The 24,612-nt window shown below is 40.4% G+C and overlaps 1 protein-coding gene and 1 long non-coding RNA gene across 7 annotated transcripts in view; one reads left to right on the forward strand and one right to left on the reverse strand.

The window, feature by feature from the left end:
* The window catches only part of PIP5K1B (phosphatidylinositol-4-phosphate 5-kinase type 1 beta), a 323,109-nt gene that overhangs the window by 284,776 nt on the left and 13,721 nt on the right, over positions 1-24,612 (forward strand). For all 3 annotated transcript variants that reach the window (XM_082403683.1, XM_082403682.1, XM_082403684.1), the window contains one exon: positions 15,788-15,905. In XM_082403683.1, coding sequence (XP_082259809.1) covers positions 15,788-15,905 — 118 coding nt within the window. The remainder of the gene's footprint in view (positions 1-15,787; positions 15,906-24,612) is intronic.
* The window catches only part of LOC309634108, a 141,246-nt gene continuing 120,120 nt past the window's right edge, over positions 3,487-24,612 (reverse strand). The window contains exons 3-7 of one of the 4 annotated variants that reach the window (XR_014247856.1): positions 23,885-24,104; positions 15,818-15,984; positions 11,482-11,627; positions 6,304-6,444; positions 3,487-5,560 (exon numbers count right to left, since the gene is read on the reverse strand). This is a non-coding gene — a long non-coding RNA (uncharacterized lncRNA). Of the gene's footprint in view, positions 6,445-8,200; positions 8,503-11,481; positions 11,628-15,817; positions 15,985-23,884; positions 24,105-24,612 lie in introns of those variants that run through there. The other 3 variants (XR_014247857.1, XR_014247858.1, XR_014247859.1) reach the window with 3 other exon arrangements.

The following is a 24,612-nucleotide window of genomic DNA, read 5'->3' on the forward strand; positions in this document are numbered from 1 at the left end:
CTCATGCTTTGCCAGGCTCCCCAGGATGGGCCATTCTGGTCCTTAGTCATTCATAGACGCATACCACACCATGTCTGGACTGCATGTCCCACTGCCTTACCATTCTGTTAAGCCAGTATTTCTTTTTTCTTTTTCTTTTTTTAGATTTTAGTGTTTATTTATGACAACCTGATACATTCATTTGCATGCCTATGACCATTTCTCTAAAATACTAGTTTCCCAAAAATTACATAGGAAATAATACATATGCAATTCATCAAAGTTTTATCATGCTGAATATATTTGGAACTTATTATAGTTCCTGTTCTTATTTTGCATAGGTTATTACAAACTGTTGTCCCCCAGAACTCTTATTTTTACAGGATATATTTTTAATAAAAATGGCATATGTTTAAGGTGTACAACATGATGAGTTGCTATGCATAGTGAAATGGTTACTGTAGTCAAGCTGATTAATATATCCATCTCCTCACATAGTTACTTTTTTTTTTTTTTTTTGAGACTAGGAATTGGTTTTATTTACTCGAAGTTAGCTTGTTTCTTCACTAGATTATGGACTCTTAAAGGTAGAGACTGTTTTGTGTCTGTTTTAGTTGGTTTGGTTTGATTTTGTTTGTTTTTAAGATCTACTCTCTCTGCAACTTTCAGACATACAATACAGTATTGTTTACTACAGTCACCGTGCTGTCCATTCCATCCCCAGGACTTATTTTATCTTATAACTGGAAGTTTGTGTGTGTGTGTGTGTGTGTGTGCGTGTGTGTGTGTGTGTGTGTGGTGAGAGCACCTGAAATCTCCTCATGTAAATGAGATCATGCAGTATTTTTCTTCCTGTGTCTATAAGGCAGTATTTCTTAAACTACAGGTTCTAGAACCACCTGCTTCAGAAACAGCAAGTTGGTAAAAATTCAGCTTCCTGAGCCTGTGAATTCTAGTGCATGGTTGTATGAGAACCACTACTGAAGCTAAAGGGGTGTCCTGACTTTTGATTCTAAAGCACCTAGTTTTATTCCTTAACTTAAAAGAAGGGTTTTGGTGTATAAAAGGACCACTGCGAGAGATAATTAAAGCTGAGCCATGATTTGGAAGCCAGAACAAGTCCCAGTTCTTCTCAGAGATGCCAATACTCTATACCTCCCCACCCATCTCAGCCAGCCACCTCCCATCCTTTGCAAACTAGGGCTCTGTTCGATTTCTCTCTCCTTAAACTGCTTATGTTCCTAATGACTCCAGACAGGGTGTTGGCCTGTCCAGCAGAGACCAGTAGTTTCTGTGACATTTTCCGATTATTCAAGTCAGAGCTTATAATTAGTTTGGCATTGGCCCGGCCACATGTGAGAAACCTTCATGTCATTATGCACCTCTTTGAAGCTAGCAGGCCCACTAAAAATCAATTCTGCTAATGGTTTTCTGATAGCCCTGAACAGTGATAATTGCAGTGTACATCTGTGAGAGCAAAGCTGCCTTGTAATCTGTTCTCGTATTATTTTTTTCCAGCAGCTTCTGCAGACTTGATAGTAATTTGGATTTTGAGTAAATGATGCCACTTACGTGCTGAGGTGGTCATTTCCACCCTGAGCATGTTTAGCACATTGACATGAGAAGGACCTGAGTGGAGTCCGAAAGCTAAGGCACAAACACTATCTAAACAAATGTCTGGGAGATTTTACTGGAGTGCCTTACTTTTTAAAAACAGGAAATGTAGTGTTTAGCAAAGAAAAGGAATAGTACTTTTTTCAGGTACCCAAATTATAAATTTCCTGAAGGTTAAGTTTACTGGTGTTATGGGCTAAGGAAAGGAAGGGAAAGTTAGTGAGCCAGCCCACTGGCCAAGGCAGGGTTTTCCTTTAAGCATTTATACCACCTGTACTAGTTTGCTAGCGTGGCCATAACAAAGTACCACACACCGGATGGCTTGTCTCGCTGTTCAGGAGGCCGGGAGTCTGAGACGTTGATAGTGCTGCTTCCTTCTGAGGACGTTGGGGATGAATCTGCTTCATGCTTGTCACCTGGCTTCTGGTGATTTCCTGGCAATCTTTGGCATTCCTTGGCTGACAGAGGCATCACCTGGTCTCTGCCTTTATCGTTACATGGCATTCTCCCTGTGTGCATGTCTGTGTTCACATGTCCCCTTTTCATAACAACACCAGTCATACTGCAGTAGGGCCCACCCTACTCCAGTATGACCTCATCTTAACTAATTACATCTGCAATGACCCTATTCCCAAATAAAGTCACATTCTGAGGTACTGAGGGCTAAGTTGTCAACATACAACTTTTAGGGGGATACAGTTTAACCTATAGCACCGTCTCTCTGAATAAGGATTTCTTTTTTCTGGAATCTTTTTCCCCAATCGTGCTAGGAAGCAAGTGTAAAGAGATTGCAGAGTATCTGACTACAAACCACCATCCGTGGGAGTCATGTCATTGAGGTACAGTGTAGGGGGTAAGGGTGCTGTGGTTCGGAATTATTTGTTCAGTTTATCTTAAACCCTTATTGGTTCCATTGGCTTACACAGCACGGGCATTTCCATTTCAGCATACTGTATTCCTGATAGGCTGCTCTGACCTCAGACTTGGTTTTCTGGGGAAGTTGAAAGAGGGCCAACTAGGCTAAGGATCAAAGCTTTTGAAAGCTGGAAGGACCTCTCCAAGTTCAAAGCCCTGATTTTTACAAAGGAGGAAACCGGGGCTCAAGGCAGTTAAACGGCTTACCCAAATACAGCACACACCACACTTAGTGCCAAGTTAGTACCAGAAGTCAGCTACCCTGCCTCTTGTTCTAGCTTATTCTTCCACATACCGTGGAGGCCATGGGTCCCCTGTGATTTAAAAGGTCCCAATTCCTGTTGCCTTTGTGGTGCTTTTCTCTAGCTAGAGTACTGTTTTCAGTGCATGCCACTTATCTGAGGGTGTTTGCATTTTTATATTTGATAATAATGATATATATATATAGTCATTTTCCTCTTTTCAACATTTATCATCTCACCAACTTTTTTGAAAGCTCCTTAAGCCAGTGACTCAGCCATGTGAGAACCGTTTACCAACTTATTTTTCACTTTTAGCACAGTACCTGGATGAAGTAGGCACTCAGTATACATTTGAATGGATGACATAGTTTTGTGAGTAGAAAAGCAGATACAGTTTTTTGATGCAGACAGTTCACTGTTGAAATATAATTTGTGTATAGTAAAATGCACACATTTTTAAGTGTATAGTTTCATAAATTTTGACAAAAATGTGTACACTCCAGTAACCATCACCCAGATCAAGATAAAGAATATTCCCATCATACCAGAAGTTCCCTTCTGTCCCTTCCTAGTCATGACCCCCCAAGGTCAAGGAGACATCCCCCTTTGTTTTCTTCTGGAAGCTTGATAGTTTTAGCTTTCACATTTTGTCTATGATCCATCTCAAATTAATTTTTGTGTATGGGGGTATCAAAGTTCCTCTTGCTGTTCTTTAATATCTATTCCTGCCTGTCTTAAGTCAGATAATCAAGACTTATTTATGGTAATAGATTTGTCATTTGGAAACAGATTTATATATGTCCTTTTTTCTTTTATATAATTGAACCATTGTTGCTGGGGATATCTTAGGAACACAGCAAAGGGTGAATTTTTTGCAGTGGTTGGAGACTTGAGGGAATATGTGTGGCATTGCTCCAGAGTCAGGCCTGGGTTCAAATCCAGTGCCACCATTTATTAACTGTGGTTAGACACATTAGCCTTAAAATTCACATGTACAAAATAAATAGGAAGAGACCCTACCTAAGAGGGCGATCTTTTTTTTTTTAATTTTTATTGGAGTATAGTTGATTTACAGTGTCGTGTTAGTTTCAGGTGTAAAGCAAAGTGAATCAGTTATACATACACATATAGCCACTCTTTTTTTTTTTTAGATTCTTTTCCCATATAGACCATTACAGAGTACTGAGTAGAGTTCCCTGTGCTGTACAGTAGGTTCTTATTAGTTATCTATTTTATATATAGTACTGTGTATATGTCAATCCCAGTCTCCCAATGTATCCCTACCCCAACCTTATCCCCCTGGTAACCATAAGTTTGTTTTCTACATCCAAGACTCTACTTCTGTTTTGTAAATAAGTTTATTTGTACCTTTTTTTTTTTTTTTAGATTCCACATATAAGTGATATCATATGACATTTGTCTTTCTCTGTCTGCCTTACCTCACTCAGTATGACAATCCATCCATGTTGCTGCAAATGGCATTATTTTGTTCTTTTTTATGGCTAATATTCCATTGTATATATGTACCACATCTTCTTTATCCATTCCTCTGTTGATGGGCATTTAGGTTGCTTCCATGTCCTGGCTATTGTAAATAGTGATGCAATGAAAAACTGGGGTGCATGTATCTTTTCAAAGTACGGTTTTCTCCAGGTATACGCTCAGGACTGGGATTGCTGGGTCATTTGGTAGTAGTTCTAGTTTTAGTTTTTTAAGGAACCTCCATACTGTTCTCCATAGTGGCTGTACCAATTTACATTCCCACCAACAGTGCAGAAGGGTTCCCTTTTCTCTACACCCTCTCCAGCATTTATTGTTTGTAGATTTTTTGATGATGGCCATAATGACCGGTGTAAGGTGATACCTCTTTGTAGTTTTGATTTGCATTTCTCTAATGATTAGTGATGTTGAGCATCTTTTCATGTTCTTTTTTGGCCATCCTATCAGGGGGATCTTTGATGATTAAATGAAATAATGTCTGTAATGCAATCATCACAGTATAAACATCACCGTCAATGAGGACTGCTAGCTTTATTTTTTTTTAACATCTTTATTGGAGTGTAATTGCTTTACAACGGTGTGTTAGTTTCTGCTTTATAACAAAGTGAATCAGCTATATGTATACATATATCCCCATATCCCCTCCCTCTTGCGTCTCCCTCCCTCCCTCCCTATCCCACCCCTCTGGGTGGTCACAAAGCACCGAGCTGATCTCCCTGTGCTATGCGGCTGCTTCCCACTAGCTATCTATTTTACATTTGGTAGTGTATATATGTCCATGCCACTCTCTCACTTCGTCCCAAATGTGTGTGGGAGGATGTTGAAAAGAAAAATAAATCTCCTAGAGATATATGGTGGAAAAGTTCCCTGATCTTGGATGGGGGTTCCTTTTTGAAAGCATTCTCCCTCCAGCCACCACCCACACACGTACACACGTTTTCCTCAAAGGGAGGCCCTGACCTCCTTCCTCTGCTTGCTTCTGAAGCTGCTGGTGGCAGGAGCTCAGTTGCTGCCGGCTCTCTCAGCAGCTGTGGCTTCCGGTCCCCAGAACTAATAGACCTGGCAGCACACTGTTTGCTTCTCTCTTCGCCTGCCAGTTCAAAGTGCTACTCTTTGTGCTTTGTCTACAACAGTCTTCGTGCCTCAGGTGTCACTTACGCAGGGACAGACGAGGGTTAAACCCAAGTGTTAGACCCGTAAGGCAGCCATTGCTCAATTCCAGAGAGAGAGCCTGCCGCTCTGCTTGCCTTCGTTAGAAACAGGCAGCCTCCTTGTCTAAAAACAGCCAAAGTGGGAAAGCGTGGAAGTGGCTGAAAAGGAGAGAAGACAGAAAGAAAGCATCAGATCCTTCTGAAAGCCTCCTGTCTGGCAGGGTAGGTTAGGAAGGTGGGTGGTAAAGCATTCTGGGTGCAGTGACCATGGCCAAGGGCTTCCCAGTTCTCTGGGTCCATACTTGATGGGAGGGGCGGGGGTCGGGGGGGTCTTGCAGATGTGCCCATACACTCAACCAGGGAGCTTGGCATGAAGGAGATGCTCATCCTGGCACAGGCATGAGACTTGCTGCAGGCCGACACTATCCCAGCTGCAAATAGGCACCCCAGTGCCAGGGCTTCAGAACTGCAGACTCTAGAGCAGCCTGCAACCCCAAGCCACCCCAGCCAGAGGTGAGCTTTTCCAAGAGGGGCACGTGGCCTTGGCTTGATCATCACATCAGAAGTGCCTGAGTCATGCTGGGGTGGGCCTGCCCATATGCAGAGTGTGTCTCTAGGACTGAACAAGTATTTGCAGCCTTTAAGTGAGACTAGGCTATACTTGTCGGTTTTCTCTGCAAGTAGAGCTTTCCCGTCCGCAGTTGTTATCACCAGTCAATGTTCCGGTAGCTAAACTTAGACTAGCAGAAAAAGAATTCTTTCCAAAGTGTTATGATAAATCTGTCTATGCCAGCAGACCTCCTCAAACAAACACCCCCTCCCCCCACCCCCAGGAAACAAGCAGAGTCCCGGACGTAGAAGTCATAGTGATACTCCCAGGAGTTTGTACAGAAGAGCATTACCCTCTGTCTGCCTTTCTTTCGCTTGCATGTTCTGACTTGGTCCTCTTGATGGCCCTGGGAGGTGGGCTGGACGGGGACTGCCATTCTCACTTTCAGAGGAGGAACCAGGACCTCAGGGTCATGACTTGCCCAGCGTTGTAACTAATAATCGGAGAAGCAGGGCTTGTACTCAGGCCTCCACACTTAGTCCAGAGGTTCCCTAGGTTTTACCCCCATGGCATTCAGTCCATTTCTAAAGGGCAAAAACCTCCAACCATGAAGCAGACTAAAACGTGGTAGGAATTTGAGCAAAAGTTTAAAAAGAAAAACAAAACAGAGATTCCAGTTAACCTTGATGATGGGAACATTTTTCTTTGCATGGCCCAGCAATCATGATTTTGAATCCAGAGAGGGAAATGTAACCCTAACACACTGTTGGCCAGGCATTAACAACATTTACATAGTCATAATAATATAAACTCTATGTATTGATTTTCTAATTTTAGAATCAATCCATGGACAAAGCAGGAAAAATTGGCTATAGCTACAAGATAAGAATAAAGGAATATAAGTATGAATAGCCAAGACAAAGTAAAGATTTTTAAAGATCTTTTTAAGGTGTATCTAATACAAAATGAGAGAGGAAAGCAGGGACAAAGATTAAATAATATGGGAAATTAAAGATATATGGTTTGTGGTTGATGGACTAGAAAAGGTTATTAGGTATATGATTTACAGTTACACAATAAATAAACTATAAATAGCAAATGTTGGGAGGAAGTACGAAGTAGGGGTAGGCAAACATCCTTTATATTGAATCAATAGATGCTGCCTTGGGTTGAGAATATATTTTATTCCCTGATTCATCAAAAGATATGAAGGGAACCACCAGAAGGGCTAAAAAGAGAAATGGTGAAAGGTGCCGCCTTTGGGGAGATGACTGGGGTGCAGGTGGGAGCAGGAGGTTGTTTATTTCATCAAAAGTCATCTGTATTGTATGATATATTATGATATTACTTTGACAAAAAAGAAATAAAGGCAGTGAGAGGATGACTTTCAAAAGACAGAAACTGTGCTTTTAAAAGACAAAAACCATATGTTCTCTGAGCAAATGCCCTCACGAGAATTAGCTATAAAACACTCATTAGGTCTGCAAACAGAAATCAGAGTGTTCCAGGCTATAAAATTACTGATGTCTGTTTTCAGCAGTCCAGCCAGGCTAATGCTCTCCAATGAAGCCAAACTAATGTTGCTGATAACGGAAAGGAGCATTTTTGTAAATGACAGAGAAGCCTGCGTGGCATCAGAGAACCATTAATGTCAGCTCCCGGAGGGAGCTAGGAGGACATAAAATTCCCCCTCCTTGTACTACTCTTACCTGTGACAGGTTTGTGATGTGTGCAGAGACCAGAGCACAGAGCAGCTGAAGAATATTGGCAGTTGCTCTGCTTTTACAAGGGAGGAACACAACTAGATAGATTAACGGTTTCCTGAGCGTCTTGTTGCAAATTAGGTGCAATTAGCCCTCAGACAGTCTGAATTGAGGGAACTGTGGCAAAACTTGATGGTGCAGAACCCAGGCAGCCAGCCAGACTTTTAAACCCATTCACGTAAAATTGCTTCTAGACATGGATCTTCCCAAGCTGCAAGGCTGAGGAATGGCAGGCCCTCTGACAGGATCGCTGGGTTTTGAAGGCATTCTACCCAAGAGAGATGCTCTCACTTATAAGTGACCCCTAAAACGGAATCTGGAAAACTCTCAGCCAGAGAAATTAGAAATTGATTCCAAATAGGCTTGTGCCCAGGAAATCAACAGTGAGTAAGAAAACAGGGCAATAGCAAGAATATTTCCCAATGTCAGAACTGAAGAGAAATGAACATGAAATTGATCAGTGACATAAGCATTTAAGTGAAAATCCCTTTTTTAAAAAAATTTATTTATTTTTGGCTGCGTTGGGTCTTTGTTGCTGTGCGTGGGCTTTATCTAGTTGCGGCGAGCGGGGGCTACTCTTCGTTGAGGTGTGCGGGCTTCTCATTGTGGTGGCTTCTCTTGTTGCGGAGCACGGGCTGTAGGCACGTGGGCTTCAGTAGTTGTGGCACATGGGCTCAGTAGTTGTGGCTCACGGGCTGTAGAGAACAGGCTCAGTAGTTGTGGCACACAGGCTTAGTTGCTCCATGGCATGTGGGATCTTCCCGGACCAGAGATCGAACCCATGTCCCCTGCATTGGCAGGCGGATTCTTAACCACTGCGCCACCAGGGAAGTCCCGAAAATCCCTTTTAGAACATATCTTACCTTTCTACTTGGGGCATCTTCAAAGAAGGAGGAATTTGCTGTCGGCGAGGGATGCATTTATTTAGGTTGGATGGTTTATTCTTACATTACCTCCCTACTCTTTTAATAATTGCTCTTCATTAATTTTTTAAGTAGCAATGACATACACATACACATTCAAAATACAGTATAAAGGTTCTTAAAGCCCAGATAATACTTTATGTCCTTATGTGAAGCATTTTCATGTATAACCTTTACTAACCTCTTTGCTAAAAATAACATAACGGAATGTTAAAATGAAATATTTTTACTATCAGTTTCACCAGAGACCCAGAACAAAAGCAAGGTGTGAGACTGAAGGACATGCAAAGGAAGTGGTCAAAAACCGTTAGCTGACCACCACCTCCAGTCCCTAAAAGACGTTAGAGAAGCCAAGAAGAGTTGGCAGTTCGAGTGTGATCTTTGGAGAGAGCTGTCAGGGAGTGTGGGTGCCTGTCCCAGCCCAGGGAAAGGGGCTTCAGTGGGGCTTCGGAGGGCTTGCTAGTGTGTCCCATGGAGTATAGGAGACCTGGGTGTGTCCCCTAGTGTCTGACTCATGCCTGAGACCCCAAAAACTCCAATGGCAGAGCCCGGAAAGTGTGCTGCTTGGAAGTGGTCTATGCCACTCACTCACTTCTCTCCCTTCTGTGCTTTATTTTTCTCCTTCGTGCTTTTGACCAACATAATATGTATTTTAAGTATTTTTCTCATTATCTGTTCTCCTCAATGCTATGTAAGTTCCATGAGGCAGAGATCTCTGTTTATTTTAATCTCTGCTGCATCCTGGCACCTAGAATACAATGTGCAACAATGGCTGTTTGTGTTGTACGTTCGTTATCACTCATCACTCCAACAACCCTGCATGTTTGGTATTATTATTCTCATTTTACATGCGGGAAACTGGAGTTCAGAGGGGTTAAGAAACTCATCCAGTATCACACACACAGCTAAGAGGAAGAGCCAGAATTCAAAGCCAGTCATCTGATTCCAAAGTTCATGCTCTGCCTGTAATGCCTTATCCGCTCAGGTATCCGTTTCCCTAAAGTGTATTCTCATTCTTTCTTGGGCAGTAGGTAGGACCTAATCTAAGATTTTTAAGGAAGTAAAATGCCAGTTCTGTACTCTGATCTCACTCAGTACATACTGAATAATGAAGATAACAAATATTTTTAAAAGGTTAATCAACTGGTTATATAGCTTTTGCTATTTAATGTCAGATTATTCTGAGTGCATTTAATGGGACTTTATAAATGCCTGATTATTTATATAGAGCTATATATTTATATGTCATTTTGTTTTAAGTATTAAAACATTGGAAGCTTAAATAGCTTTGTTGTTCTTGTGAACTATTAGATATTCATTATTTTTAATAATGAATATTAATTGCTTTTTTTAACTGTGGTAAAATACACGTAACTTAACATTTACCATCTTAACCATTTTTAAGTGTACAGTTCAACAGTGTTAAGTACATTCACATTGTTGTGCAACCAATCTCCAGAACCTTTTCATCTTGCAAAACTGAAACTCTATACCCATTAAACAACTCCCCATTTCCCCCCTCCCCTCAGCCCCTGGCAACCACCCTTCTACTTTCTTATCTCTATGAATTTGACTACTTACATGAGGAAGTAAGTGGAATGATACCACCTATAGGCTACTGTGAAAAATGCTGCTGTGAACATGGGTATATTAGTTTTAGGGTTACCATAACAAAGTACCACAGACTGAGTGGCTTGAACAACAGGAATGTATTTTCTCACAGTTCTGGAGGCTAGAGGTCTGAGATCACTCTGTCAGCAAGGTTGGTTTACTCTGGGGCCTCTTGCCTTGACTTGTAGACGGCCGTCTTCTCCTGCTATCTTCACATGGTCTTTTCTCTGTGTGTCTGTGTCCTAATCTCCTCCCCTTCTTATAAGGACACCAGTCATATTGGATTAGAGCCACCCCAGTGATCTCACTTAACCTTAATCACCTCTTTAAAGAGCCTATGTCCAAATACAGACACATTCTGAAATACTGGGGGTTAAGAGTTCAAGATATAAATGGAGGGCTGGGGGAGGCACACAATCCAGCCCATAAAACTGGGGAAACAAATATCTGAGACCCTGTTTTCCGTTCTTTGGGATATATACCCAGAAATGAGATTGCTGGCTCATATGGTAACTTTTTGAGAAAGATAGATATGTGGCTTATAAAGCATATTTTACCTACTTACTTATCCTCAAAGCTTTCTGGCCATCATAACTCTTCTCAAACAAAAGATCTTCACAGCTCACATCAGGCATCAAATCCTGCATTTGTTTTTGCTGGTTTATATGATGATTTTCAAGCTCCTAGGTACATTGGCCTCAGCTCCCTCAATTTCTGCAGTGGCAAATTTCTAAAATTTCATCACAGATGACCATAGAAAAAGTGTTTAATTGGGAAACAAAGTTTATATCCTAGCTCTATTCAACTGCAGTGTGACCTTGGGCAAGTTACTGTGCCTCCCCGGGCCTTAGTCCCCTCATCAGTGAAGTAGGGATGTTGGGCTGACATATACACAGAGGGGCCAGGCAGAGGTGATGCAAATGGGTAGAAGAGGCCAGGTGTGACACCGAAGAGAGCAGTGGGGAGGGACCCTGGGGAACCAGAAAGGACATGCCGCAACCTCACCGCTACTCAGAAATGTGGGCTCAGAGTTGCCTGCTCTTCTCGTTTCTCATAAGAAGCTGTGGAAAACTGGGTTTGGTAGGAATTTCCTGTTTCTTAATTTAGCAATCATTCAAATTAAAAAAAAATCTCCTTGGGCCCCAAACACACTTCTCCCAGCCAGACTGGGTCTGTGGGCCAGCAATTTGCATCTTCTAGGCAAAGCATCCTCCAGGATAAAGATCCCCTTACCTCTGCTCATACTTCAGCAGCACTGGCCCTGTGACACTGCAGATGGTCCCCGGGCTTCCCCAGCCTGCACGCAGCATCTCTCCACCTCAGGCCTTGAAATCGCAGAGCCCAACTCTCTCATGTCAGGTCAACTAGAATTTTTTTCTCTATTAGGAAAAAGAAGATGTTTTCTGAATGACTGGCAAATAAATCAGGGGTTTATTCAAAACAGATAATTCTAAAATGTATGTAACCTAAAAATATCTATTCCATCAAATTTCTGATATTTCTAATACTATGTACTGAGAGATCAAGTTTAGAATCATGACCCTTGGTGGGAATATAAGTTGCTGCAGCCACTATGGAGAGCAGTATGGAGGTTCTTTAAAAAGCTAAAAATAGAGTTATGTGGTACATATGATTCAACAGTCCCTCTCCTGGGCATATATCCAGAAAAGACAAAAACTCAATTCGAAAAGATGCATGCAACACAATGTTCACAGCAGCACTATTTACAATAGCCAGGACATGGAAGCAACCTAAATGTCCACTGACAGATGAATGGATAAAAAAGATGTGTGTATATATGTGTATTATGTATGTATGTATACACACACACAATGCAATATTACTGAGCCATAAAAAGAATGAAATAATGCTATTTGCAGCAATATGGATGGACCTAGAGATTATCATACTAAATGAAGTAAGTCAGACAAAGACAAATATCATATGAAATCGCTTATATGTGGAATCTAAAATATGACAGAAATGAACTTATCTACCGAACAGAAACAGACTCATAGACATAGAGAACAGACTTGTGGTTGCCAAAGGGGAGGGGGGAGGGAGAGGGATGGACTGGGAGTTTGCGGTTGGTAGATGCAAACTATTACATTTAGAATGGATAAACAACAAGGTCCTAATATATAGCACAGGGAACTATATTCAATATCCTGTGATAAACCATAATGGAAAAGAATATAAAAAAGAATGTGTATATGTGTATAACTGAGTCACTTTGCTGTACAGCAGAGATTGGTACAACATTGTAAAACAATATTCTTCAATATAAAAAAAGAATCATGACCCTTAGGTACCTTATGAAACTTTTTTAAAACTTTATTAAGATATATTTCACATAATTCATATGAATTATGAATTATGAATTCATATTCACAAAATTCACCCATTTAAAGTATACGGTTTTGTGGGTTTAGTATACTCACAAAGTTGTGTAACTGTTACCAGAATCTAAATTTAGAATGTTTTCAATGCTTTAAAAAGAAACCCCACACCCAATAGTAGTCACTCCCTATTGCCCCCTCACCCCTGCCCCTGGCAACCACTAACCTCCTTCTGTCTCATAGATTTGCCTCTTCTGTACCTTTCACCTAAATGGAATCATACAACATGTGGTCCTTTATGACCAGCTTCTTTCACTTACCATGTTTTCACGATCCACACATGTTGTTGTGTATATCAGTACTTTGTTATTTTTTATTGCAAAATAATATTCCATTGTATGAATTGTTTATCCATTCATCAGTTGGTGGACATTTGGATTATTTCCACATGTTGGCTATTATGAGTAATGCTGCTGTGAACATTCATGTTCAAGTTTTTGTGTAGGCATATATTTTCATTTTCCTTACATATATACCAAGGAGTGGAGTTGTTGGGTCATATGGTTTTGAAGGTACACCAAACTGTTTTCCAAAGTAGCTGCATCATTTTATGTGCCCATCAGCAACGTAAGAGGGCTCTCACTCCTCCACGTCCACCCCAACACTTTATCATCTATCTTTTTTATTATAGCCGGCCTAGTGGGTGTGAAGTGGTATCTCATTGTGGTTTTGATTTGCATCCCCCTAATGACTAATGATGTTGAGCATCTTTCCGTGGGTTTATTGGCCATTTGTATATCTTTTTTGGAGAAATGTCTATTCAGATCCTTTGCCCATTTTTAATTGGGTTATTTGCCTTTTTGTTTTTTTTACTGCAAGTGTTCTTTATATATAATCTGGATATAAGTTCCTATGAGCCTCATTTTTGTCCCCTCAATTTAAGGATGCTCAGGATATTCTGCTTACTAAGATAGGAATTATTCGAATACATGTGAGAAACAGTGTAAATAACAGGAGGTTTGTTTTTTTTTAAATATGCTTGTTTGATTTTATCAAATTTGGCCATATGCTACTGAGGAAACCTGGTATTTTTTTCTGTAATCATATTACATCTTAGCTAAAAGAATCGATAAATGTACCTATTAAACCCCAAAGAATACTCTAATTTTTTTTTTCTATTTTAATTTAGTCTTAACCATGCTAGTGGCTCACTCATCGTTTCCAAAAATAAAACAAATATTAGATTGAAAAATACTTGCAAAATGGATTTACTCCTAGGGAGGTGAACTCTGGATCACAAAAGGACAAGAAAAAGAGAAGGATTACTTTTTGCTGTATTTTATACTACATGTGGTGCTATTAAAACATTAAATTTAAAAAGAAAAAGCTCTTCTAGAATATTCTTGGTTATACCCTTAATCTTAGGATGGAAATAATTAAAAATCATAAGGAAAAACTCAGACAAAAAGAGGTGAACTTAGATTTGAACCTCATCAAATAAATTATATGTTTACAAAATAACCCAGAAGACATTAGAGATTTTTTTAATTGTATAAAATGTGAACCATACATATTTTCCGACCACTTTGTTTCTTGCTTTGATGTTTAAGTAGATAAAGCATTCATCTGTCTCATAAGGCTTAACCAGGCAGGACTGTTCTCTACACACGGGATTAGTGAGTGGCATCTTAGCAGTTAAAAGGCAAAAGCCAATTAAAGCCCATCACTGCATCCTTGCTCTTGATCCAGAAAATAACCTGAGCAATGTTCATTACCACACAGTGCCTCTCCAAACAGCATCCCTTGAAACCTGATGGTTTATTTAACCCAAGAAATCTGTAAAGGTTTACAATATAAAGTCATCAGCTCGATGGAAAAAGGCCACATTCACTCTGCTCTTTAAAATCAATCAAAACAGACTCTGTTTCCCACATTGTATAACCCATCTTGGGTTTTTGAAAAGCAAGAGGACTTTTTATCTGTGTCCAGAGCTTAAAGAGAAAATATATCAAGCCAAGGTGAAGTGGCTTTCATCTCTGAATTTCCACATTCTCAAATATCACCAAATGGAAGACCTATGGGAGATCTCCCCTTCTCTTTCCTCTTACTACTAGTCTGGATTCTTACAATTTTGCATTATATGTTATATAAATGAACCTGATTTAATAAGATCCATACAATTCTTTTGACAATTTTTTTTAATATTGAAAACCTCAGAATTTCTGTTTCATGTATCTTCAGTTACTAGGTAAATATGTACAGAAGTAGAGTTATGTGTAGTCCCCAGACTAGGGGAGGACAGTAGCCCTCAATAGTCGCCTGTCCAGCTGGGAAGCTCAGACAGAAGCCCAGAGGATGACTTAGATGGAGAGTTTTCAATGGGGTGAGCTCAGAGCTCAGCCCCAAGGGGCGGCAGCCCTGGTTATGGGGAGGTGAGCGAGGAGGCCAGTCTTCTACACTCGGGCTCTCAGCCCTAGTGCCCGCTGCCAGGTTTGTCCCACGTGGCCGACCGCCAGCCCCCTAGCCCACCTCTTCTAATATCAACATCACACTCTTCCACCATTGCTTGTAGATATGTTGTTCCTGCAAAACCATCACGTGGAAATTTCCACAGGTTAAAAACATAACTAATTTTTATTTCAGTGAAGGAAAGATTGTACATTCCTTCAATCCTTCCTTCAATCCTACAAGCCCAGGAGGTTGGGCTTTCACCAGCCCCCCATGCTCCTTTGAGAACCATGGATGTAATTGAACCTTTCATGCCAAAAAGAAAAAGAAAAAACAATAGAAAGAAATCATCACTGCTAATGAGGCACAAGGTTATCTTCTATAAACTAGCAAAACATCAGTACTGTTGAGAGAAGAATTTAAACAGTGAGAAGTAACTATTCAGAGTCAGAGATGACTGGTGGGCCTCTAAATTCCCAGCAGTCCACCCTCACAAGGTGTGGAGCCCACAGATCACCTCGCAGAAGTGTGAAGTGTCTCACGCGCTGAAGTAGACAGAGAAAAGGCACTGTCAGTAAAGCCAAATCCTTTAAACTCAAGTGAGCATCTCTCTAGGTATAACCATATTTCCTTCAAATGCCCTGAATTTGTTTTCTTGCCCCAAAGATTTCCCACCTCAGTCACCACTTTGGAGAAGTCCTTGGATTTTGTTCTGAAGGCCACATGCTCATCATTCTTCTTTGTTTTTCCAGTAAAGGGTTACCTTCCAGTTCAACCTTTACCTTGGAAGAGGGGACCATCTACTTGGCTTCTGAGCCAAATGCTCTGGAAATGCAGGATGATGATGCCTCCGTGCTCGACGTCTATTTAGTAAGTAATTTCTGGTTTCTTCCCCTTCCCCTCCTGGTTTCCAGATGGGCCTGGGCCATGGCTCACACAAGAACAAGTTCTGTAAGATCAGACATGCCTGGGTTTTAAAAGAAATAATAGCACCCTGTCACTTCTACAAATGGTGTGTCTTTTGACAAGCCGTGTCGTCCCACAGTTCCTGTAGAACAGCGCACAGAAGAGTATCTAGCATAAAATCCTAAATCACTGTGTGTGATGAGAACAAATCCCCTACTGTTGAAGCCAAGTGGGGCGCCTCAGTGTCATTGCCCACGGAGTGATGTCTTCTTTGACTCCACTTGTGTGTGAATCTTCTTCGCCTTGGGCTTACTCCCTTGATAAATTGGTAGCCTAAGAGGCACAGAACCAGGTTATGAGAAGAACCTGAATTCAGTGCCAAATGATCTTGACTCACTCCCTCCCTCAGTTGTCACCAGTTGTGTGATCTGGGCAGAAATTTCTCGTTACCGAATTAAGTCATATGGACGGTGCCCAGGCCCTAGCTTGGCTAAGGCCCTCTGCCTCAGCTGGGAAACGTTCTTTTTCCATTCGGGTTCGTGTAGCCAAATAATGAAGCTGAGATCAATGCAGCACAAGCTTTAGTCAATGGCCAAAAACTGGAGAAGCGAGAACTTACTTCACAGATCAACTTCTCACCCACGTGGTGAAAAGGATTTTATTTTAAAGAGTAAAGACAAAGGGAGGAGGAGAGAGGCTAAGGATGGGGAGGCATGTGCATTAGTCCACCTGGGAAGGCGCAGGGCTTTTCGAGGGAGTGGGGTGCCACTCTCTTTTTATCCTTTTTTGGTCCTTCATTTCCGGTTGTGGCCACCAGTAGGTGTATCGTTTAGTTCGCTAATGTAGTAAAATCAGTGTATAGTGAGACTCAGGGTCTGTCGGAGGTCAGATTTGTCGCCATCTTGGTCCCTGCTGGTTCCATCTGATTTTTTTGTCTGTCTCTCCCTGTAACTTCCTTTCTTATCTCCAGACCCTGTGACTTAAAGATTTATGTTAACTCCTGCTAAAGGTGGGGGTCGGCGGGTTTTGAGCGAGGACCTGGCGCAGCTCTGGCCACACTCTATGTGTCCTTATTGGCCAAAGGAGGGAACTAACACCTGCCCTCCCTACCTCACAAGGCTGCTTGGAGGATCACGAGTGATCACGTACGGGAACACCCTTTAGTGCGCCTCAAGTTGTCTGTGGAGGCTTAACTGAATTGTTAGGTGAGGCCTAGAAAGATACCCCGATGGTCTGCACTGCAAAAGAGGAGACTGAGTATCTTCCTTACAAAGTACATCTCATGCTCATTCTCCACGCCCTTTCCACCTGCACAAAGTCTCGTGAAACGGGGAGGTGCTGACTCAGAGTTTTCTACTTTTGAAAGCTTTGTTGAGCCTGAGCCAACACTCTCCATCACTCTCCATGTGCAGGCTCGACCTTGGGCATCCGCACCACTCGATGTGTATCTACAGCAGCACATCTCCACGCCCCCATCCTCTGCTTCCCCGTATCCCCTAGCCTCGCACTGTATCTCCTCAAGGGTACTCTGCAGGACAGCAGTCCCAAATTGCTACTCCTCAGCCCAAAGCCTTCCAGCGTCTTCCCACCTCTCTCCCAGAGCAACATCCAAAGTCCTTAAGGCCCTCTGCCTGTCTGGTCTCCCCCGCCTCTCTAACCTCCGGCCTTACTCTGTCCTCCTTGCAAACGCTGTTCCGGTCACACTGGCCTCCTGGGCATTCCTCCCACAGACCAAGCACATGTCTGCCTCAGGACCTGACTGATTCCATCTGGACACTTTTTCCCGGCTGTCCCATGCTTGCTTCCCCCCTCCCTCCAGGTCTCAGCCCAAACGTCTCTTTCTCGGATGAGCTTTCCTTGACCCCCTGTACTAAAGAGCAACCTCCTCCCCGCCAACCATTGTGAGAGGATTTTTTTTTTCTTTTTACACCCTAAATATCCGAGTTGTGGCACACAATCTGCTTGCACTGAACAATACTCCTCCCCACGCTGCCTTCACTTTTTTAAAAAAGTAAGTTATACTGCAAAATCCTTGCAGAAGAGTTGGCTCCCCCTCCACAAGCAAGAAGATAGGGAATTAACTAGGAAAAAATATACAGTATTTTAAAATTTTTCATCCGGAAGTAGAAATCAGGCAAGCTGAAAGACCAGGTGAAATCTCATCTTCCTCAGCTGAGGGTTCATGCCACTTGCGTGCATCTTTACAAAAACCAGATTTGCACCAGCCGGGGGCCTGTGATACTCCTGAGTGGAATGTAAAATCACAAGGTAGTTAAATGGCATTGCCGGCACCAGTTCCTTATCTGTTATCCCTTATTCCTTTGGTAGAAAAGTTATCTTATTCATTGTTTTGATTGTTCCTCCTTGGTACTACCAGTTTTATTTCTAAGAATGTTGCTATTTATTTGGTTTTATTAGTGTCTAACTTTATTGGGTTTTTTAAATGTCTTTATTTGAAATTGAAAAGCAAAGCACTTCAGAAAAGCAAAATGCTTCCTCAGAAGCCATAGGGAAAAGCCAGAGCATTTAATTGTTGCTTGTATTGAGAGCATTTGAGGACCAATTAGAACTATCATGGGCCTTTAGAACTGAAAGAGATAGTGGTGGTGGTTAGCTGGCTGGTGTGGTCAGCTGACCAGTCTTCCTAGCACAGCGTTTGTTGTGATTCAGAAGCATTGGAGGACAGGAAAGGAGAGGGAAGTCGGGCTGTAGGAGGGTAACAAGACAGTAGAAACTCTTCTCACCAAGCTTGGAGAAAAACTGATCTAGTTTCATCTTATCTTATAGCTAACAACAATAAGCTGTGAAATATTTTGGAGCATTTTCTTTATTTTACTGACGTATAGTTGATTTACAATATTGTGTTAATTTCTGCTGTACAGAAAAGTGATTCAGTTATACATATATAGATTCTTTTTTATATTCTTTACCATTATGGTTTATCATAGGATACTGAATATAGTTCTCTGTGCTATACAGTAGGACCTTGTTGGTTATACATTCTCTATATAATAGTTTGCATCTGCTAATCCCAAGCTCCCAACCCATGCCTACCCCACCCCCCTTCCCCCTTGGCAACCACAAGTCTGTTTTCTATGTCTGAGTCTGTTTCTGTTTGGTAGATAAGTTCATTTGTGTCATATTTTAGGTTCCACATATGAGTGATATCACATGGTATTTGTCTTTGTCTGACTTACTTCACTCAGTATGATAATCTCTAGGTCCATCCATGTTGCTGCAAATGGCATTATTTCATTCTTTTTTATGGCTGAGTGATATTCCATTGTATATATATACCACATCTTCTTTATCCATTCCTCTGTCAATGGACGCTTAGGTTGTTTCTGTGTCTTGGCTATTGTGAATAGTGTTGCTATGGACATAGAGGTGCGTGTATCTTTTTGAATTAGAGTTTTGTCCAGATATATGCCCAGGAGTGGGATTGCTGGATCTTATGGCAACTCTATTTTTAGTTTTTTAAGGAACCTCCATACTGTCCTCCATAGTGGCTGTATCAATTTACATTCCCACCAATGGTGTAGGAGGGTTCCCTTTTCTTAGAGCATTTTCTATATGCCTAGCACTGTCCTAAATACTTTACGTATAGTAACTCATTTAATCTTCACAACAGCCCTATGGGGGGGCAGACGTGGTTACTATCTCCATTTTACAGATAAGCAAATCAAGGCACATGGAGATTATGCTATTTGCCCACAATTTTGCAGCCAGTAAGCAATAAAAGCTGGGATTCAAACCAGTGGAGATGCTCAGAGCCACGCTCTTAATTGCTGAGCTATGCTACCTGGATTAGGAATTATGCTGCCTTAGATCTTTTTTGACCCACCTCCTAGAGTAATGGAAATAAAAACAAAAATAAACAAATGGGGCCTAATGAAACTTAAAAGCTTTTGCACAGCAAAGGAAACTATAAACAAGATGAAAAGACAACCCTCAGAATGGGAGAAAATATTTGCAAACGAATCAATGGACAAAGGATTACTCTCCAAAATATATAAACAGCTCATGCAGCTCAATATTAAAAAAACAAACAACCCAATTAAAAATCGGGCAGAAGACCTAAATAGACATTTCTCCAAAGAAGATTTACACATGGCCAAGAGGCACATGCAAAGCTGCTCAACATCACTAATTATTAGAGACATGCAAATCAAAACTACAATGAGGTATCACCTCACACTGGTCAGAATGGGCATCATAAGGAAATCTACAATCAACAGATGCTGGAGAGGTTGTGGAGAAAAGGCAACCCTCTTGCACTGTTGGTGGGAATGTAAATTGATACAGCCACTATGGAGAACAGTATGGAGGTTCCTTAAAAAACTAAAAATAGAATTACCGTATGACCCAGCAATCCCACTACTGGGCATATACCCAGAGAAAACCATAATTCAAAAAGACACATGCACCCCAATGTTCACTGCAGCACTATTTACAATAGCCAGGTCATGGAAGCAACCTAAATGCCCATTGACAGACAAATGGATAAAGAAGTTGTGGTACATATATACAATGGAATATTACTCAGCCATAAAAAGGAATGAAATTGGTCATTTGTAGAGACATAGATGGACCTAGAGACTGTCATACAGAGTGAAGTAAGTCAGAAAGAGAAAAACAAATATCATTTATTAACACATATATGTGGCATCTAGAAAAATGGTACAGATGAACTGGCTTGCAAGGCACAAATAGAGACACAGATGTAGAGAACAAACGTATGGACACCAAGGGGGGAAAGTGGCGGGGGGGTGGGATGAATTGGGAGATTGGGATTGACATATATACACTAATATGTATAAAATAGGTATGTATAAATAAGAACCTGCTCTATAAAAAAAAAATTTTAAAAAAAGAGATGTAAAAAATAGTTCATGCATCAAAGAAAAAAGGAATTATGCTGCCTTTGCATATGCATATTAGACCCAGAGGAGATAAACAAGCTGCCCAAGATCAGACATCAAGGTGATATGGCAAGAAAAACATAGAGGAAAAAGGACACAGAGACAAATTTGGGTTAATAAACATTGATTTTTTTAAAATTTCAATACAGAATATGAAAGTTTAAGAAGAATGGTATAAGGGAACAGTTGGGTGTTGTTGGAAGAGCACAGGATTTTGTTTTTTTATTGAAGTATAGTTGACTTACAATATATTATTTTAGCTTCAAGTAATTTGATACTTTTATAGATTATACTCCATATATATTGATAGTTATAAATATTGGCTATATTCTCTGTGTTGTACATTACATACATCCTTGTAACTTGTGTATTTTATATCTAGTAGTGTGTACCTCTAAATTCCCTTCACCTATCTTGCCCCTCCCCGCCACCCCTCTCCCCTCTGGAACCAACAATTTGTTCTCTGTATTTATGAGTCTGTTTTTGTTTTATTCATTCCTTTATTTTTTTAGATTCCACATACAAGTGAAAACATATAGTATTTGTCTTTCTCTGTCTGATTTATGTCACTAAGCATAATACTCTCCAGGTCAGTCCATGTTGTTGAAAATTGCAAAATTCTCATTCTTTTTTATGACTGAGTAATATTCCATTGTGTGTGTGTGTGTGTGTGTCACATCTTCTTTATCCATTCATCTATTGATGGGCATTTAGGTTGCTTCCATAACTTGGCTATTGAAAATGATGCTGTAATGAACATAGGGGTGTGTATATCTTTTTGAATTAGTGTCTTCATTTTTTTCCGGATATATACCCAGGAGTGGAATTGCTGAATCATATGGTAATTCTATTTTTAATTTTTTGAGGAATCTCCATACTGTTTGTTTTCCATAGTGGCTGTACCAATTTACATTTCCACCAACAGTGTACTAGGGTTCCCTTTTCTCCACATCCTCGTAACACTCATTATTTGTTGTCTTTTGGATAATAGCCATTCTGACAGGTGTGAGGTGATATCTCATTGTGGTTTAGATTTGCATTTTAGTGATGTTGAACATCTTTTCATGTGCCTGTTGGCCATCTGTATGTCTTCTTTGGAAAAATGTTTATTCAGGTCCTCTGCCTGTTTTTTAATCAGGTTGTTTATATATATATATAATGTTGAGTTATATGAGTTCTTTATATATTTTTGGATATTAACCCATTATCAGTCATATCATTTGCAAATATCTTCTCCCATTCAGTAGGTTGCCTTTTTGTAGCATAGGATTTTGAACAATAATTATAATGGCCAATATGAGTACTTACCATATGCAGGCACTATCCCAGTGCTCTTCTTACACTAGCTCTTTCATGAAGGTATGTGTTATATTTGTCTCCATTCATGCAGATAAGGAACCTGAGGCTTAACTGATCAGCTCTCAGAGCTAGTAAATGGCAGAGCCAAAATTCAAATCCAGCTCCTACCTACGCCCCCTATCACTGTAGTGTTAACCATGAAGCACCGTATCACTGTAGCTGTTACTGATTGATGTGTCCATCTCCTTGGAATCATGCTCCACATGAAGGTGAGAGATGGCTCCAAAAAAGGAGTGAGAGTAGTTTTTATAAAATTCCACTTTCATCTTGGTTTCCTTTCTATTTTTTCCAGTTTTAGTGCCACAGTTCTTAAACATTTTAGTCTCTGAATCCCTTTAACATTCTAAAAATTGAGGATCCCAAATAGCTTTTGTGTATGTGGGTTATATCTATCAATATTTTATATTTTTAAAATGAGAAAATTTTTAAATATTCATTCATTTAAAATAATAACTATTATAAAATGTTAAATAAATTTTTATGAAAATAACTTCTCCAGGACAAAAATAAGCTTAGTGAGAAGAGTGGCATTATTTTACTTTTTTGCAGTCCCTATTGTCTGAAGAAGCTGGATTCTCATATCTGCTTCTACCTACATTGGTCTGGCATGATCTGGCACACGACTGTATTCAACTGGGCACCCATGAGAGGGAATGAGAATGAAAGGGCCAATAACATCTTAGTATTAATAGGAAAATAGTCTGACCTCATGGATCCCCAGAAATGGTCCTCCACACATTGTTCTAGTACTTTAACTTAGTCCCTTCAACTCTTGCAGAATCAAATAAGACAAGAATTAGAAATAGGCACCAGGATACTATGCTTATCTCTGCCTCTCATTAATCACTGACCTTGAATTAATCAACCTTTTTGGTCCTCAGTTTTCTCATCTATGATATGGATCATTAAGTCACCTCTTAAGACCCCTTCTAGGTCTGACTGGCCATGACTTATTCTAAATTACAAGGAGTTGTAGAAATAAGGTTTTTCCCAGAAGAGCTATAGCTGTTTCTTCAAATTTCACTGTTTCATCACATATTCTACCATCAACCGTCACAGTGTTTAAACTTAATTTTTGTGGCAATGCATCTAGGAAGTTCTGCACCATTAACTTGTAATTCCAGGGTGTGTTTTCATGCTGGAGATTTTTATTTAGCATGCTCTTCCAATCTTAAAGGATACAGCTCATTGCCTTCCCTTCAATATTTTCATTTGCCTCCACACTGTGAAAGAGTGGATGGCAAAGAAAAGCATCAGAAGGGAAAACCAATCTTGCCTACACCTTTGTCTCTCCTTCCTCTTGACCTGATTAGAATCCTCTTAATCGTAGCCATCCTTACTGAAAGGGCAGTTAAAGGCTTCTGTGGTGACATTATATTGGGTGTTATAACCAAACATAGATTTCTCTTGTAATGTTTCTTCTTCTTTAAGAATTGGTAGTTGGAACTAATCCCCTAGTGCTACTGTTTGCATACTAATGGACAATACTGTTTATATCACTTTAAAATATGATTTAAACTCAAATGATTTATGCACACCAGATAACATATGAAATTTCCTTTTTAAAGATCCACCCACATTATGTGCATTATGTGCATGTAAATTAGGCCAGCTATCCTGCTTTTTCTGATAATTTGACATGAAATTAAAAGGATAGGTTACCTTAAAAGGCTGCTAATTGTTCCAGCACCCTTATTGAAGCGTTTGGTTCAGGTTCCACGTTCCTAGTTATTGCTTGGAAAAGCCCATTCACCTTCACGCTGTAGTTCCAGCCTATCTGATTCATTTTCAAATATTCAAATCATTGTGTTTTTGAAGATGGTTTTATCCAATGACCAAAGAGGTGTTTCCATTGAGTTTTGAGTTGATGACACAGATTAGGCTATTTAAAAGAATACAACAGAGATAAGCAGGCTCTTGATCTTAAATGGGCAATCATGCCATCTTCATAATAGGGCCAGATTCCACTTTTTGAATAGTCCGCTATTCTAAGGCACTGATCACGACAGCTTATTATTTCAGTTCCTCAGGCGGCTCCTTTACCTGATGTAGAATGCAATTTGGTGTTAATGGAAAGAGGAACAACCAACAAAGGCAATGCAGCTGAAAAATGTCATGGGTGAGGGTGTCCTTTTTTTATGACTAGCTGAGAATGGATGGGTAAGTGGGAGATAATGGAATTGCTTTTCTAAATAATACAGAAGTTTGAAAGAGGGCTGCCACAAAACAACAATTTTCTCGCTTCTGTTATTTAGTCTTGAGGTTATGCCCTTTTCTTTTTACACTTTCCATATTAACAGCCTCTCAATAATATGTCCTTTCATCCAGATATGTGTTTCTGCAAGGTGGCTGAAGTACAAAAATAGCTGTGGGCAAAGAAACAGTTAAGC

Source organism: Balaenoptera borealis (assembly GCF_965194805.1).
Source record: "Balaenoptera borealis genome assembly, chromosome: 8".
Taxonomy (NCBI): domain Eukaryota; kingdom Metazoa; phylum Chordata; class Mammalia; order Artiodactyla; family Balaenopteridae; genus Balaenoptera; species Balaenoptera borealis.